At 43.5% G+C, this 15,743-nt stretch overlaps 1 protein-coding gene across 2 annotated transcripts in view; it reads left to right on the top strand.

Moving 5' to 3' along the window:
- LOC127429340 (glucocorticoid receptor-like) overlaps window positions 1-15,743 on the top strand; it is a 111,098-nt gene that overhangs the window by 75,123 nt on the left and 20,232 nt on the right. Inside the window, exons 3-5 of one of the 2 annotated variants that reach the window (XM_051678317.1) lie at window positions 333-493; window positions 10,408-10,434; window positions 15,226-15,342. In XM_051678317.1, coding sequence (XP_051534277.1) covers window positions 333-493; window positions 10,408-10,434; window positions 15,226-15,342 — 305 coding nt within the window. The remainder of the gene's footprint in view (window positions 1-332; window positions 494-10,407; window positions 10,435-15,225; window positions 15,343-15,743) is intronic. The other variant, XM_051678318.1, reaches the window with a different exon arrangement.

Genomic DNA, 15,743 nt, shown 5'->3' on the forward strand with positions numbered 1-15,743 from the left:
ATATCTAACTTGGATAACATTAATATCTCACATAGATGGGCATTTTGACCAAGTTTGGAACTGTAATTTGGGCCTTCATGCAGGTATCCTCATTACCATGAGGCTGAAGTACCGTAATGAGTCAGTACTTGGTACTACTGGTATTGTAGAAAGACTGGTGTTTTTGTAATTTTAGTATCAATTTGGTAACAAAGTACCAGTCCTTTTGACATCCCTACTAGTAGTGTGTGCAGTTGATAGTATGGAGGTCATTTAAATGCAAGCCTATCTTTCATCATATTTGAAATGTCTTAAACTCACATTGTGCCTCGCTCTTTTTCTTTGCATTCTAGCTCTTTGGGACGGCCTGAAGTGAGCAGTTCCAGTTCATCTGGATCAGTCAAGCCTAGTGGTCATAAGGTCTGTTTGGTGTGCTCTGATGAGGCCTCAGGATGTCACTATGGGGTTCTCACCTGTGGTAGCTGCAAGGTTTTCTTCAAAAGAGCTGTAGAGGGTGAGCCTTCAGTGCACACACACACACACACACATACACACTGCTTCATGTTCTTTTGACAGTAGGGATGGCACTGAACTGATAAATCCTTTGCATCTCATTTTCTTAACAGTGAACAACATAGAAACTGAATATGGTGTCAAGGTTGCCTTGATCCCTTCCCTTTTTTTACATACATGATTTGACCAATATGGATTCTTCAATGGCCAGTGCTAGAGTGCAAGGTGGCAAATGGGTGATAAAATGCTGATATATAATTTAATTCAATTTAATGATACCAAATAAGTTGTACAGAAATTGCTGAAATTAAGTGAACATTTATTTTACATATTTACTCAGAATTAGGGGTGGACCGATATGGAGATTCTGGGCCGATACCGATAACCGATTATTCACAGCTCATTGTGGCTGATAATAATACTGATAACTGATCATTTTACTTTTTGTGTTTAAACTTTTTAAACTGGAGCTGCTAGCTAATAGATGAAAAACTACAAGCTTGAAACAAAATAGATGTGGTTTAAAAGTTTGGAATCTGGCCAACTCTTAATTGCTTCTATTTATGGTTTGGTGGATCTAACATAAACCAGAAGTGTGTATATCACAGATGCATACTGATTAGGCAGTAATTCCACTACTGGTGCAATATAACATTGTAATTTTCCCAGTTATCAGCCAGTTATATATCGGCTGGTGATGTATTGTGCACCCCTACCCAGAACGGAGAAGTCCTTGCAAAAATATTTATTGGGTGGCACTTTACAATAAGGTTGGATTGTAAAGTGTTAACTAATGCTGTATATAACACCAGCAAGTTGTTCATGTTAATGTATTATTTTTATGTTAATATTTATTTTTACATTTACATTTCTATCATAAAGAGTTGAATAAAGAATATTAGTTAACATTAACATGCATTTACAAAAAGTAATGCATTATGAACTAACATAAACTAACAATGACCAATAGTATATCTATAAATTAACATTAACCAAGATTAATAAATGCTGTACATTAATAAACATTGTTCATGGGGCCTGGGCTCAGTGGTAAAATACGCTGGCTACCACCCCTGGAGTTCGCTAGTTCGCTAGTTCGAATCCCAGGGCGTGCTGAGTGACTCCAGCCAGGTCTCCTAAGCAACCAAATTGGCCCGGTTGCTAGGGAGGGTAGAGTCACATGGGGTAACCTCCTCGTGGTCGCTATAATGTGGTTTGTTCTCGGTGGGGCGCGTGGTGAATTGAGCGTGGTTGCCGCGGTGGATGGCGTGAAGCCTCCACACGCGCTATGTCTCCGTGGCAACGCGCTCAACAAGCCACGTGATAAGATGCGCGGGTTGACTGTCTCAGACGCGGAGGCAACTGGGATTCATCCTCCGCCACCCGGACTGAAGCGAATCACTATGCGTCCACGAATACTTAGAGCGCATTGGGAATTGGGCATTCCAAATTGGGAAAAAAAGGGGAAAAATCCCCCCCCCCCCAAAAAAAAATAAATAAATAAATAAACATTGTTCATTGGTAGTTCACTTAATACATTAACCGATGTTAACGTATAGAACCTTATTGTAAAGTGTTAGCATATTTTGAGATTGAAAATTGGTGTATTGACTGATTAATTCAGCTGATTCATTTCAATGTTCCCAAACTTGCATTCATAATTGTGATCATTGTGTTAATCACTTACTGTGAGGTCATATGTAGCCATATGCAGTTCACATATGTTTCAATGGAATCCTCTACAGCCACTGTACTTCCAGAGTGTGACTGTGGGAAAGTAACGTGACAGCTGTTTTCAAAACAGTATTGCTTTTGTATGCTCCATCCTAATATATACAGTATATATATGGTGGTATAAACTGAACACGAGCAGTCCACCGATTTGAGTCTGTTTGAGGCATTTTAGTCTGTATCCATAGCCGTATATTTAGTTAAACACTTCTGTTCATAACTACATTTTCGACTTATTTATATTACTAGTTTTTTAGTTGTTTTCAATGTAAATTTATCTGTTTCAGTAGTAGGGCTGGGTATTGGTACAGATCTCCTGATTTGATTCCGATTCACAAGCTCTCGATTCGATTCCGATCACATTTCTGTCACAATGTCCATTTTTCTTACATATAAAGGAAATTCTAAATTAATTATAAAGGAACCTTCTAGGTACAATTCAAAAATATAATTTGACAAATTATATTTTATCATTAGTTTTTCATCAAATTGGTCACATTCTAGCTTTTGAAAATTTTTCAAATTCTGTCTATTTTATCATTTAATGTCGTAAAATTGCATATATTATGTTGCATATAATGACCTTGCATAGGACAAGCTCTATAGAAAATAGATGGATGGATTGATGTTGCAAATATTTTTGTTACATTATTATTGTTTACTTGCATAATTTGTACTATTTACAATTATTTACATTGATATGTAGAACACATGCTTAATCAGTATCGTCTCTTTAAGACTGCATCATTTCTTTAGCGTATCCATGTGTGATTAGAATTAAATGTTTCTTTTTTGTTAGTTTTAGTCAACAACTGACTGTAAAAAACAGAAAGGGTATTAAAAGAGACATTATTCAGTGACATATGGATCTGTGGATCTCATCTTTGGACACACACAATGAGTTAAACCAAACTTTTACTCTTTTAATCTGTGCTAATAACTTCTCCTCTGTACTACTCAATCACTTCTGAGTGAAATATGAACATTTACCAGCCAGTGGCTAATTATAGACATTATAGTCGTAAAGTGTGAGATTTGGTTGCATTATAGAGGGTTGCAACCTAGTGAAAGATTGATCTTGGGGTTTAAGAATCAATATCGAGATTGTGATGCATCGGAAAATCAATATTTTTACCCAGCCCTGGTCATTAGCCTAATCAAGATTAATTCATTCAAGTACCCTCACTATTTTTGTGCCAGTTAAATACTGCTCAGATTAAATTATATATAAGGCTGTCGATTTAACATGATAATTCAATGCAATTCATTTAAATAAAAAATACACTAAAGAAATGATTTCAAGTAATCATGCCTCTTGACTGTACATACATTATGGAATAAGGAATTATCTTACAAGCGCAGCAGTTAAAGCAATTTTGCGAGTCACAGCAGGGGGCAGTCTGCGCAACTCCAGCTGTTCAAAGACAGCTGGATGGAGCAGACTGCAGGGGTCTAGAGGGGCATTTATTTAATTTTCAAACTACGTTTCACTTGACACACTGTCCTAAAAGCACACCATTTATGGCACAAGATGCTGAAAACTGGTAAAATGTGATGCAACCGTTTGTGCACAGATGGAACGCGAGAACGTGTCCAGTTAGAACAGCCCAAATCAAGAGACTGACAAACTTAATTGCAAAATGTATCGCTGTGAACTGTAGGCGCATCATAGGCTTATATTTAATGATCTGGAAATAAACCAAACAGTATTTTGTCTTCCAAAGCCACTTTTTGTATCGTCTAATCCAGTGGTTCTCAACCCTGTTCCTGGAGGCCCCCCAGCACTGCACAATTTGTATATCTCCCTTTTCTGACACACCCAGTTCGGGTCTTGGAGTCTCCACTGACGAGCTGATGAGTTGAACTAGGTGTGTTTGATTAAGGAGATATCCAAACTATGTAGTGTTGGGGGGCTCCAGGTACGGGGTTGAGAACCACTGGTCTAATCAATGCTTTACTTGTCTGCTTCCAAAATGTAATGCCTTTGAATTATCAGAATTATTATATGTTAAATTTATAATTATATTGATTATTATATGCTGAATTATCTTTATTTGGGAGCCTGTTTTGGCAAATATTGATATATGAGATTAATCACAGTTAATTTGATTAATTTAATTGATTAAAATTGTAATTGATTGACAGCTCTAATTATATTTTATATAATATCAGTCTATAATTCTTCTTTGATCTACCACATCAGTCATTGTTTCCTGAAAACTTTTGCAGACAGATCATCAGATTTGCCTCCAGTAATCTGGGGGGGGGGGGATCAATACATTGTCAAAGTGTGTTCTCTATCTGTCACTCACTCGATGTTGTGTCGATGTAGTGACACTAGGGGTCACTCTTGGGAGCCCCAAACACCTCTGCTTTTTTGAAAAAAGGCCAATGAGAATTGGCGATTGGAATTTGCATGCCACTCTCCCGGACATACAGGTATAAAAGGAGCTGGTATGCAACCACTCATTCAGATTTTCTCTTCGGAGCCGAGCTGTTGTATTCAGTGCACTGAATTCAATTTCCTCCAAAGAGGCACCTCAAAACTGCTGGATTTATGGCGCATTTCAGCGGCTTCTCCCCCTCTGCACCCGTGGAGTTCATAAAACGCCCCTGGGCTCTTCGGCAGAGCGAAAATAAGAGAGTATATTCTAAAAGAGTATATTTTCATTCACAAAAAGAGCGGCACACTCATTGCGAGAACATGACCATGGCAACGTTGCGGTTGTGGCTTGCTTTCGTAAGAATTCAAGCCACCCCAGTGGCTCCCCGCACCGGTCCTTCTACCTACGGGTTTGAGGCCGCGTCGGTTAGCACTGGGGGTGATTTGGGGACATCAATGGGACCACCTCTGCCGGGTATCCCCCCACGGACCTCCCATTCTCCAGACCGCTCGTTTGCCCTGATCGGGCTCTCACACAAGACTGCCGGCTCGTCTCAGCACGAGTTTGACTTCTCGTTCAGAGCTCCAGAAGACGATGAGTTATCGAGCACAGCATCGGAGAGCGGGCTCGTCCAGTCTGACGCAGAAGCTTCGGCTGGGCTTCCTTCTTCGGGAACGGTCGCCCAGTCTCACGGCGATGCGGAAATGACGGATATACTGTCCCGGGCGGCCGCGAGCGTTGGGTTAGAGTGGAACTCTCCACTCTCCCCTGAACCCTCGCGGCTCGATGATCGGTTCCTCGGCTCGGGGCGCCACTCACGGCCACGCCCCGCCCCACTCCTTTCTTCCCGGAAGTGCATGAGGAGCTGACAAGATTGTGGGACATACCTTTTACTGCCCGGTCCCGGTCTTTCAGCTCCCCCGCTCTCACTACCCTCGATGGTGGAGCGGCCAGGGGGTATTCGGTGATCCTCCAGGTGGATAAGGCGCTCGCGGTGACTTGTGTCCGCAAAGCGCCGCCACCTGGCACGGGTGCCCGAAGCTCCCGTCCAGGGCCTGTAGGTTTACGTTGTCCCTGACGACTGTGGCCTGCGGTGCCGCTGGACATGCTGCCTCCGCCCTGCACGCCATGGCTCTCCTGCAAGTACACCAAACCAAGGCGCTAAAAGAACTGCACATGGGTAGTTCTGACCCGGGATTGATGCAGGAACTGCGCTCGGCGACCGACCTCGCTCTCCGGGCGTGGTCTCTCGGGCAGGTGATGTGCACCCTGGTGGTCCAGGAGCGCCACCTTTTGCTCAACTTGGTCGAGATAAGAGAGGTGGATAAGGCACGGTTCCTCGACGCCCCCATTTCCCAGGTTGGCCTGTTTGGCGACGCCGTGGAGGACTTTGCCAAAGGCGGAGGCATTACAACACATCCTGCTCGGCGCGGCTTAAGACCCTGTCTGCTCATCGCCAAGGGTGTCCTCCTGCAGCAACAACACCGGCTCTGCCGCAGCCCACCCCCCTGGCCCGGCTCCGGCATGGAGCCCTCCGCAGGAAGCAGACGCCACCCGTCTCGCGGCCGGCCGCTAAGAACCCGAGGAAGGCTTCGAAGCGCCCCCGAGATGGGTGACCCAGGAGCGAGGAGACCCACTTCTCCGGGGCTGGTCAACAGACCACTCCATCCCCCGGTGAAGGGCCGGGAGGAGAATCTTTTGTCGTCGCATGCCCAGGAGGCTGCGGCACCCAAAAGCCTGATAAAAGAATGGTTCACTCATCTCCTGGGTCACATATCCGGTGCGCACGGACGTCGTCACGACCACCGTCCCATTTTGGCAGGTATGAACGGCGCTACCTTACGTGCGGAGATCGCTACCTTTCTGCGCAAGGGCACGATAGAGCCTGTCCCTCCAGCCGAGATGAAGAAAGGGTTCTAAAGCCCTTCATCAAGAAAGGCGGTGGGTTGCGACCAGTCCTGGATTTGCGAGTACTGAACCAGGCTTTGCACAGACTCCTGCCCAAGATGCTGATGCAAAAACACACTCTAACGAGCGTCCGGCATCAAGATTGGTTCGCGGCAGTAGACCTGAAGGACGCGTACTGCCACGTCTTGGTCTTACCTCGACACAGACCCTTCCTGCGGTTTGCCTTCGAAGGCCAGGCGTACCAGTACACAGGGACCTCGTGCTCCAGCACCTCAGTCGACTTCGGGTCAACTGGGAAAAGAGCAAGCTCTTCCCAGTTCAGAGCATCTCTTTTCTCGGTTTGGAGTTGGACTCAGTCTCGATGACAGCGCGCCTCACGAACGAGAGAGCGCAGTCGGCGCTGAACTGTCTGAAGGCGTTCAGACGGAGGACAGCGGTTCCACTGAAACTTTTGCAGAGGCTCCTGGGGCATATGGCATCCTCAGCGGCGGCCACACCGCTCAGGTTGATGCATATGAGACCGCTTCAGCACTAGCTTCAGACTTGAGTCCCGAGATGGGCATGGCACCATGGGACACATCGTGTGACCATCACGCCGATCTGTCGCCGCCTCTTCAGCCCTTGGACCGACCTTGCATTTCTACGGGCAGGGGTTCCCCTAGAGCAGTTCTCCAGGCGTGTCGTGGTTACAGCAAACTGCTCCAAGACGGGCTGGGGTGCCGGATGCAAAGGGCACACAGCCGCCGGCTCCTGCACTGGCCTGCAGCTGCGTTGGCACATCAACTGCCTAGAGTTGTTGGCAGTACTGCTCGCCCTGCGGAGGTTCCGGCCGTTGATCCAGGGCAAGCACGTGTTGGTCCGGACGGACAACACAGTGACGGTAGCGTACATCAACCATCAAGGTGGTCTACGCTCCCGTTGCATGTCACAACTCGCCCGCCGTCTCCTCCTCTGGAGTTAGCAGCGCCTCAAGTCGCTACGAGCCACTCACATCCCAGGCGACCTCAACACCACAGCGGACGCGCTGTCACGTCAGGTTACCCTCAGGGGAGAGTGGAGACTCCATCCTCAGGTGGTCCAGCTGATTTGGAGTCGATTTGGTCGAGCACAGGTAGACCTGTTTGCTTCCCAGGAATCCTCCCACTGCCCGCTTTGGTACGCCCTGACTGAGGCACCCCTCGGTATAGATGCACTGGCACACAGCTGGCCCACTGGCAAATATGCGTTTCCCCCAGTGAGCCTACTTGCACAGTCCCTCTGCAAGGTCAGGGAGAATGAGGAGCAGGACATCCTAGTAGCAACCTACTGGCCCACCCAGATGTGGTTCTCGGATCTCATGCTCCTCGCGAAGACCCCCAGAGATCAGATCGGTGCTTTCCTTCCTGCAGGAGAGGCTGGAGGGGCGGCTGTCCCCCTCCACCTTGAAGGTGTATGTAGCCACTATTTCGGTGCTGATTCATCACGATGCAGTAGATGTTAAGTACTTGGGGAAGCACGATTTGATCATCAGGTTCCTGAGAGGCGCTAGGAGGTTGAATCCCTCCAGACCACGCCTCGTCCCCTCGTGGGACCTCTCTGTAGTCCTTCGGGGTCTATAGGGAGCTCCCTTTGAGCCCTTGGAGTCAGCTGAGCTTAAGGCACTCTCTTTGAAGACTGTCCTCCTGACTGCACTCATTTCCGTCAATAGGGTAGGGGACCTTGCAGGCATTCTCTGTCAGCGAATCATGCCTGGAGTTTGGTCCGGGTTACTCTCACGTGATCCTGAGACCCAAGACCGTACTATGTGCCCAAGGTTCCCATGACCCTTTTAGGGATCAGGTGGTGAACCTGCAAGCACTGCCCCAGGAGGAGGCAGACCCAGCCTTGGCATTTCTGTGTCTGATGCGAGCTTTGCGCATCTTTTGGATTGCACGCAGAGCCATAGAAGCTCCGAGCAGCTCTTTGTCTGCTTTGGTGGACAGCGGAAAGGAAGCGCTTTCTCCAAACAGAGGATTGTCCACTGGGTCATTGACGCCATCGCTATGGCATATCAGGCTCAGAATGTGCCACCCCCTGCGGGGTTACGGGCCCACTCTACCAGGAGTGTGGCGGCCTCCTGGGCCCTGGCCAGTGGCGCCTCTTTGGCAGACATCTGCAGAGCACCGGGCTGGGCAACACCCAACACCTTTGCAAGGTTCTACAATCTCCGGGTTGAGCCGGTCTCGTCCCGTGTATTGGCAGGTATGAGCAGGTAAGTTCCGGGACAGCTGGTCAGGTGTACCACTTGCACATAGTGCCTTTCCCCTCCCTTGAAGTGAAGATGTGCGCTCAACTTCCAGTTGTGTTCACAGACTGTGATCCCTGGATGACTTTCCTCCTTAGCCCTCTGGCAGTTGAGTTTGCGGAGAAACTCGCTGACTGGCCCAGTACGTGCGCTAATGAGCCCTTGTACTGAGGTAGGTGCTCCACATGTGCTGGTTCCCTGAAGGCGACCCCATGTGATATCTTCCGCAAAATAATTTCCTTGTCGGCAAACTGCATCTTCCTTGGGCAGAGGCCCCTCTGCCCCCGGTCGCCATGCTCTGTAGAAACTCCTCCGCTTTCGGGAAGGACCTACCATGGGACCTCTCCACATGACATACTTCCGACAAGACTCGGTAAGACCATGTGATGTATTCCACTCAATATACCCCCCCTTTTTGGGCGGGGTGTGGTCTCCGCGGTGTCTTCCCCTTGGGAGGGACACCCCCCAATGCAGACACTTAGGCTCCCAGTCAGTTAACAAATTCCACTCTTTTTGGGGTGAAAAAGAGAGGGAAAGAGGCCTCGGCTGGGCTAGCCTGTCCCTATAGTTGGGCAGTCGACTTGTTCCTGATGGACCATTCGACGCTCATAAGAGCGTTGGGGGAGGTTTCGTGATGGCCTGGTGCGCTGGCTACAAGGCACACAGCGGTCTGCCCGTCACACACCGCCAGTTCACGTAACACAGTTCAGATAGTGTCCCTCTTGCCACAACACTGAACTACCCGCTGAAATGGCCCGGACCTGGTCTCGGCTCCTCAGCACAAATCCTGAATGAGTGGTTGCATACCAGCTCCTTTTATACCCATATGTCCGGGGGAGTGGCATGCAAATTCCACTTGCCAATTCTCATTGGCCTTTTTTCAAAAAAGCAGAGGTGTGTGGGGCTCCCAAGAGTGACCCCTAGTGTCACTACATTGACACAACGTCTCGTTCCCTCCATCAGGGAACAGAGGTTATGAAAGTAACCATGACGATTTCCTGCAAAGGTGTTTCTCAGCCTTGAGTTAAAGATTCCTTTACTGTTGGAGCACAGATTGTGACTTGGAAAAGAAGAGACAGCCGACAAAGATTGTGTGCTCGGCTCTCTGACAAGATTCTTGCTCTCTGACTGATGCTTCCTGCTAAAATATGTACTGAACCAGAGCTGATCTGCACTATATTTGATTTTATATTGGGTATAAAGTGGTGACCCAATACAATGCCAAAGTTGTTCAAAAGTAAACAAATATTAACTATGCATTTCACATGCAAATATTTTTGCCAATCATAGCAGAAGTCTTAAAGTAGGGTAGGGCGCAGTAGGGTCAAAGAGAGGGTGGAAATGTGAAACTAAATTACAACTGTTTTTGTTGCAACAAACCATCAGGGAAAAAGTATATGGCCCCTTTACTGCAAAAATAACAGATATGAATGTGTCTTGCACACAGGCTCCTTCATATTGTTAATGTTATCATTCTCTCCAAATTGAAATCAGTAGCTTCCTCTAACTGACTTCACAAGTTATTAACAATGTTGTGAACTGAGCTGCGTTTTCAGAATTTAAAAAATGTATATCTGTTATTTTTGTTTTTCTTCCCTGATTTCTTCGGTTGTTCTGGCAATGGTGAAGGATGGAGAGCACGACAAAACACAGATGGTAAATAAATTCACATTCAATAATTATTTTCCTTCCAATTTCAGTCACCCCCCAAAAGCACCTGTGCTCTGTTAAAATGCTTGTGTCTTAAGTAATGATTCATTGTAGTATACTGGGTCTCATTCAGTAATAATTGCGTAGAAGTTGTGTGAGAAAAAGTTAGCAAAACTTCCGTATACACATAAATATGTTCTTACCCTCGTTCTAATGTTGATGATGCCGGATTATTCCCAATGAGGAATCACATACCCACAGTTAGTAATGTGCATAAAATACGTACAAACCATCTCCATATATGGCCGTGATTGGCTGCATTTCTATGTAGAACCTGTTGCAGATCGGGCTGTAATGCACATCATTTTTTAAATTAGTAAGACTTATGGTCGGATCACTTAGTTATTCACTTTCTAATAATATTAATCTACACCTACTGAGCACTTTATTAGGAACACCTGTATACCTACTTATTAATACAATTATCTAATCAGCCAATCATGTGGCAGCAGTGCAGTGCAGTAAATCACGCAGATACAGTCCAGGAGCTTCAGTTAATGTTCACATCAACCATCAGAATGGAGAAAAATTTTTGATCTCAGTGATTTCGACCGTGTCATGATTGTTGGTGCCAGACGGGCTGGTTTGAGTACTATCGTCTGTGTACCTCAGCAGAAATCGAGATTCATTAGACTAGGCTATGTTTTTCCAGTCTTTAACTGTACATTTTCGGTCAGCCTGTGCCCACTGCATCATCAGCTTTCTGTTCTTGGCTGACAGAAGTGGAACCAGACATGGTCTTCTGCTGGATTCTGAGATGCTATTCTGCTCACTACAATTGTACAGAGTGGTTATCTGAGTTACTGTAGCCTTTCTGTCAGCTCGAACCAGTCTGGCCATTCTCCATTGACCTCTCCCATCAACAAGGCATTTCCGTCTGCAGAACTGCCAAAAAACTGGATGTTTTTTGTTTTTCGCACCATTCTCTTTACACTCTAGAGACTGTTGCACGTGAATATTCCAGGAGATTAGCAGTTACAGAAATACTCAAACCAGCCCGTCTGGCTCCAACAATCATGCCACAGTTGAAATCACTGAGATCACATTTTATCCCCATTCTGATGGTTGATGTGAACAATAACTGAAGCTCCTGACCAGTATCTGCCTTGTTTTATGTATTGCACTTCTTCCACACGATTGGATGCTTAGATAATCACATGAATAATTAGGTGTACAGGTGTACCTCATAAAGATGTCGGGGAGTGAATATATAAACCCATTTCTGCATCACATATTTCATGCTTTTAGGACTCTGGGAGTGTGGTTTTAGTTGGTCCTAAATTTTATCCTATGTTTAGAATAAATGTAAGTGCAACCTTTTTAATGAACTTTGATTTTTGCATGAAAATGTTTGCACACAGGTTTTATGCACAGCACTCAAAGTTAGTGAATGAGACCCACATACTGGTTCTGAATCAGTAGAGGAGTTAAGGCAAAGGTCATCAGTTTGCATTTATGAGAAATCTGATTGCTATCACAGTTGCACCTCACTTGATTTCACTTGCGTCACCGTTGGTTTCTCTGATTTGCTTTATGATGCCTTTTTAATTGATCACTTTTGTTGATATGTCTTCATCCTGAATAATGAGAGGATACACTTGAAATAAGGTGCTTCAAGCCTGGATAAAAAGGTCTGAACGAGACGTTCTTGTTTTATGTGATCCTGTAATAAAAAAGAAAGAAGCGTTGTTGAACAGTTGTCAGCAGGATGAAGATTTCTTTGACTTTGGATGATTTGGTTAGCTTAGCTTTGCTTGAGCCTAGATCAGATGAGTTGAAAACAGTCAAAACATGGGTTTCAAAGCTCTTTTAAAGGGGTAGTTCACCCCAAAATGAAAATTGGACATGTGAGGTAGAATGATAGCCATTCCCTTTATAAAAAGTTTAAAAAAGATGCAAAGAAAGTGAATAGTTACTGAGGGTATTATTTTGCCTGACATCACATAATTTTATGTCATATGGAATAAAGAAAGTCAAACAGGTTGAAGCAACATGAGGGTGAGAAATTGATGACAGAATTTTCATTTTTGGTTGAACTTTCCTTTTAAGCAAGGGACCAGCTATGTTGGCAATTAATGTAAAAAGCCATAAAAAAAAGACATTTTCTGCAATTGCAAAACAAAATCAGGTTAAATAATATGCAATCTAGGACTGGGTGGAATGAGCAAAATCTAATATATTAGTGTTAGTAATTTTATATCATAGTAACAGTATATGAGTGTTTCTTCAGCTTCAGGCCCTTTTATGTCCCAGGGGTTGATTTTTATAATTTTTTGTCTAAAAAGAAAAACCAAATAATCTTTTTGTTAAATGAAGGTCCCATTAAAACTGACTTGAAGTCTTTTCATCATGCCTTCATAATTTACTTTTGGTACTTTTCAAATGCCTTTTATATATAGATTTTATTGTTTTCGCCTCGTCCCAGACCCAGACTTTCAATATTAAACTATGAAAATCTATTATAAAAATACAAATTATTACATGTTTAAAACTATGATAATTTAAACAAAAAGTGAAATAAACATAAACCATTTCAATATTTATTTTCTGAAAGTGTTTTCTATCAACTGTTCAAAAATTAGGACTGTCACACAGTTGTGGTGTAATTTTTATCGGACGGCATTTCCAATTAAGCTGTAATTTTGTCAAATTACGCAAAAGGTGTGAAAATATTATTTAAAAGAATAGTTCACCCCAAAAAATTGCAATTCTCTTATCATTTACTCACCTTTATGCCATCTCAAACTTGGATGACTTTCTTTGTTCTGCGGAACACAAACAAAGATATGTTGATGTTTATATCCATACAATGCAAGTCAATGGGGACCAAAACGTTCAAGCTCCAAAAAGGTCATAAAGGCAGCATAAAGGTAATCCATACGACTAGAGTGGTTTAATCCATGTCATCTGAAGCGATATGATTGGTTTTGGGTGAGAACAGACCATATTCATTATAAATCTTGATATCTGCATCTCTTAGGCACAATCATGATTTGAAGCTTGATTACCCGTCTTTGCTCTTGACCCACTGTGCATGCTTCAAGTGCGAGTAAGTGTTGTCTTAAATATTTAAAAAACGATGGGGACTTATTTTTGGAACTTGATGGAATCAAACCAAAAGGTTACATTTTCTTAACAATGATAGGTCTGGCATCAGCACAGAAACGGCTGCTTCACATTATATAACACTTGAAAATGTTACACTACATTATTATAGGGCTGGGATTGTCTGACAGCAGAAATGAGTCAGTTAGCATAAGATTATGCTATACTGTGGATATATTGTGTATATAGAGAGAGTATAGACAAGAATTAGTTGACTGACAACATTTGGAAATATACAGTTTCTCTTGCAAAGTCTATGGTCACATTGAATGATTATTGCTCCAAAATGAACAATTCCACAAGTTGGTCACTACAGACTGTTGGATGCTTGTTTTACACACCAAATGGAAGAATCTTATGAGGTTTTTGGCAAAGTGGTTGGTAGTAGATTGCTTGAGGTGGCTTATGGTTATTTATCCATTCTGGTGGATCAGTTTATATGTATCTTCTGTATTCAAAGCATTTTTGGCTTGAAAGGTTTAGAATTAATAGAAAGTAGATGTGATTGTTCTGGCATAATATTTACAGTATAAGCTGGAATGATTTTTTAAAGGAACAGTTCACCCAAAAATGAAAACTCTGACATTATTTACTCACCCTCGTGTCGTCCCAACCCAGTGTTATTTTCTTTCTTCCATGAGTAAATTATGTGAAATTTTTTCATTTTGAATGAACTATCCCTTTAATGTCCTGCAGATCATTTTGGTCTCTTTCTGAAAATGTTTTTCAGTGCAGCCAGAGGGTTTCACTTAATTAACCAATAATACACTGTTTACAATTTTTTTTTTTACCGCACAGGCACACATCATAATGAAAGCTTTCTCATTAGGTACATTACTGTTAATACAAGTGTTACATATTCATTTAAAGCTACAGTGTGTAATATAAGGCACCAAACAGAATCACAAAAATAAGGACCGTCTTCAAACAGGTTTCCCAAACACTCCCCCTGTATGCCATTGGTCGAGCAAACAGATAGTCCCGCCCTTGCCATTGGTCATGCCATTGGTTGATTCTGAAGTCAGGACAACACCAAAAACAAAACTAAAATCAGCTCTGAAGAAAACTTGTAGAAAACACTCCCAATATGTAGTTATTTGAAATGTATTCTAGAAGTGTTTGTTGTTATGATTTTTTGTGCATTATTTCTAGCTTCTTTTGTATTTGATGTTGATTTGAATATATTTCAATTAATTGATTCAATTGAAGAATTTACCATAAATAGATAACATGCCGTGTGTATTTATAAGCAATTGCCCCTGAAAATCAACTCCAGGGGAGTAAATTATAGGTTCACCCAAAAATCTTTTACTCATCCTCATGTTGTTAAAGTCCTGTATGACTTCCATCTCCCCTTGTGTTTCATTGAAGAAAGAAAGTCATATGTGTATGAAACGACATGAGAATTAATAAATTATGACAGAATTTTCGTTTTGGGTGAACTATCTCCCTTCTGACTCTGTTGTAATGTGACTGTTGTAATTAACAGTTTTTGGTCCATGATGGCTTTAACCCCAGACCCAGGGTTGTTACCACTGTAGGTGCTTATTGTAGCTGTAGCATGCACAGTGCTTTAGTTAATCCTCTTAAAGTCTTTGTCAGCCTGTGAGTAATTACCCTTCTCCCTCATAGGGCAACACAACTATCTGTGTGCCGGCAGGAACGACTGCATCATTGACAAGATCAGGAGAAAGAACTGTCCGGCCTGTCGCTTCCGCAAGTGTCTTCAGGCCGGCATGAACCTGGAAGGTGAGGATCCTTGAGTGGTTGTTATATTTTTCTCTTTAGTGATTTACATGACTCTGTAACTATCACCTACCACACATTATGCCTGTAGGGAACTGTAAGGAAGTTCACTTTTCTGGTTCAGATTCTGATTCTACTTCACAGTTCCATGAACAATTCTTGTATTACTTTCGAAGAAGCCACCCCCCCATTAATTAGGCCACGCCCACACCAATACGTTTTTGTTTGAAAACATATTGATTTTGCTACGTTTACACCTTTCATTCACACTGGAACAGTATTTTCCACCACCGAAAACAATGACTTTCGAAAATACTCTCCATTAATACATACTTTGGAAAATGATGATGTTAGAAAAATGAAAACTGAATTTTAAAACTGGATTTGCATTGACGTGGTCTTAG

The sequence above is a fragment of the Myxocyprinus asiaticus genome, chromosome 38, assembly GCF_019703515.2.
Source record: "Myxocyprinus asiaticus isolate MX2 ecotype Aquarium Trade chromosome 38, UBuf_Myxa_2, whole genome shotgun sequence".
Lineage (NCBI taxonomy): Eukaryota > Metazoa > Chordata > Actinopteri > Cypriniformes > Catostomidae > Myxocyprinus > Myxocyprinus asiaticus.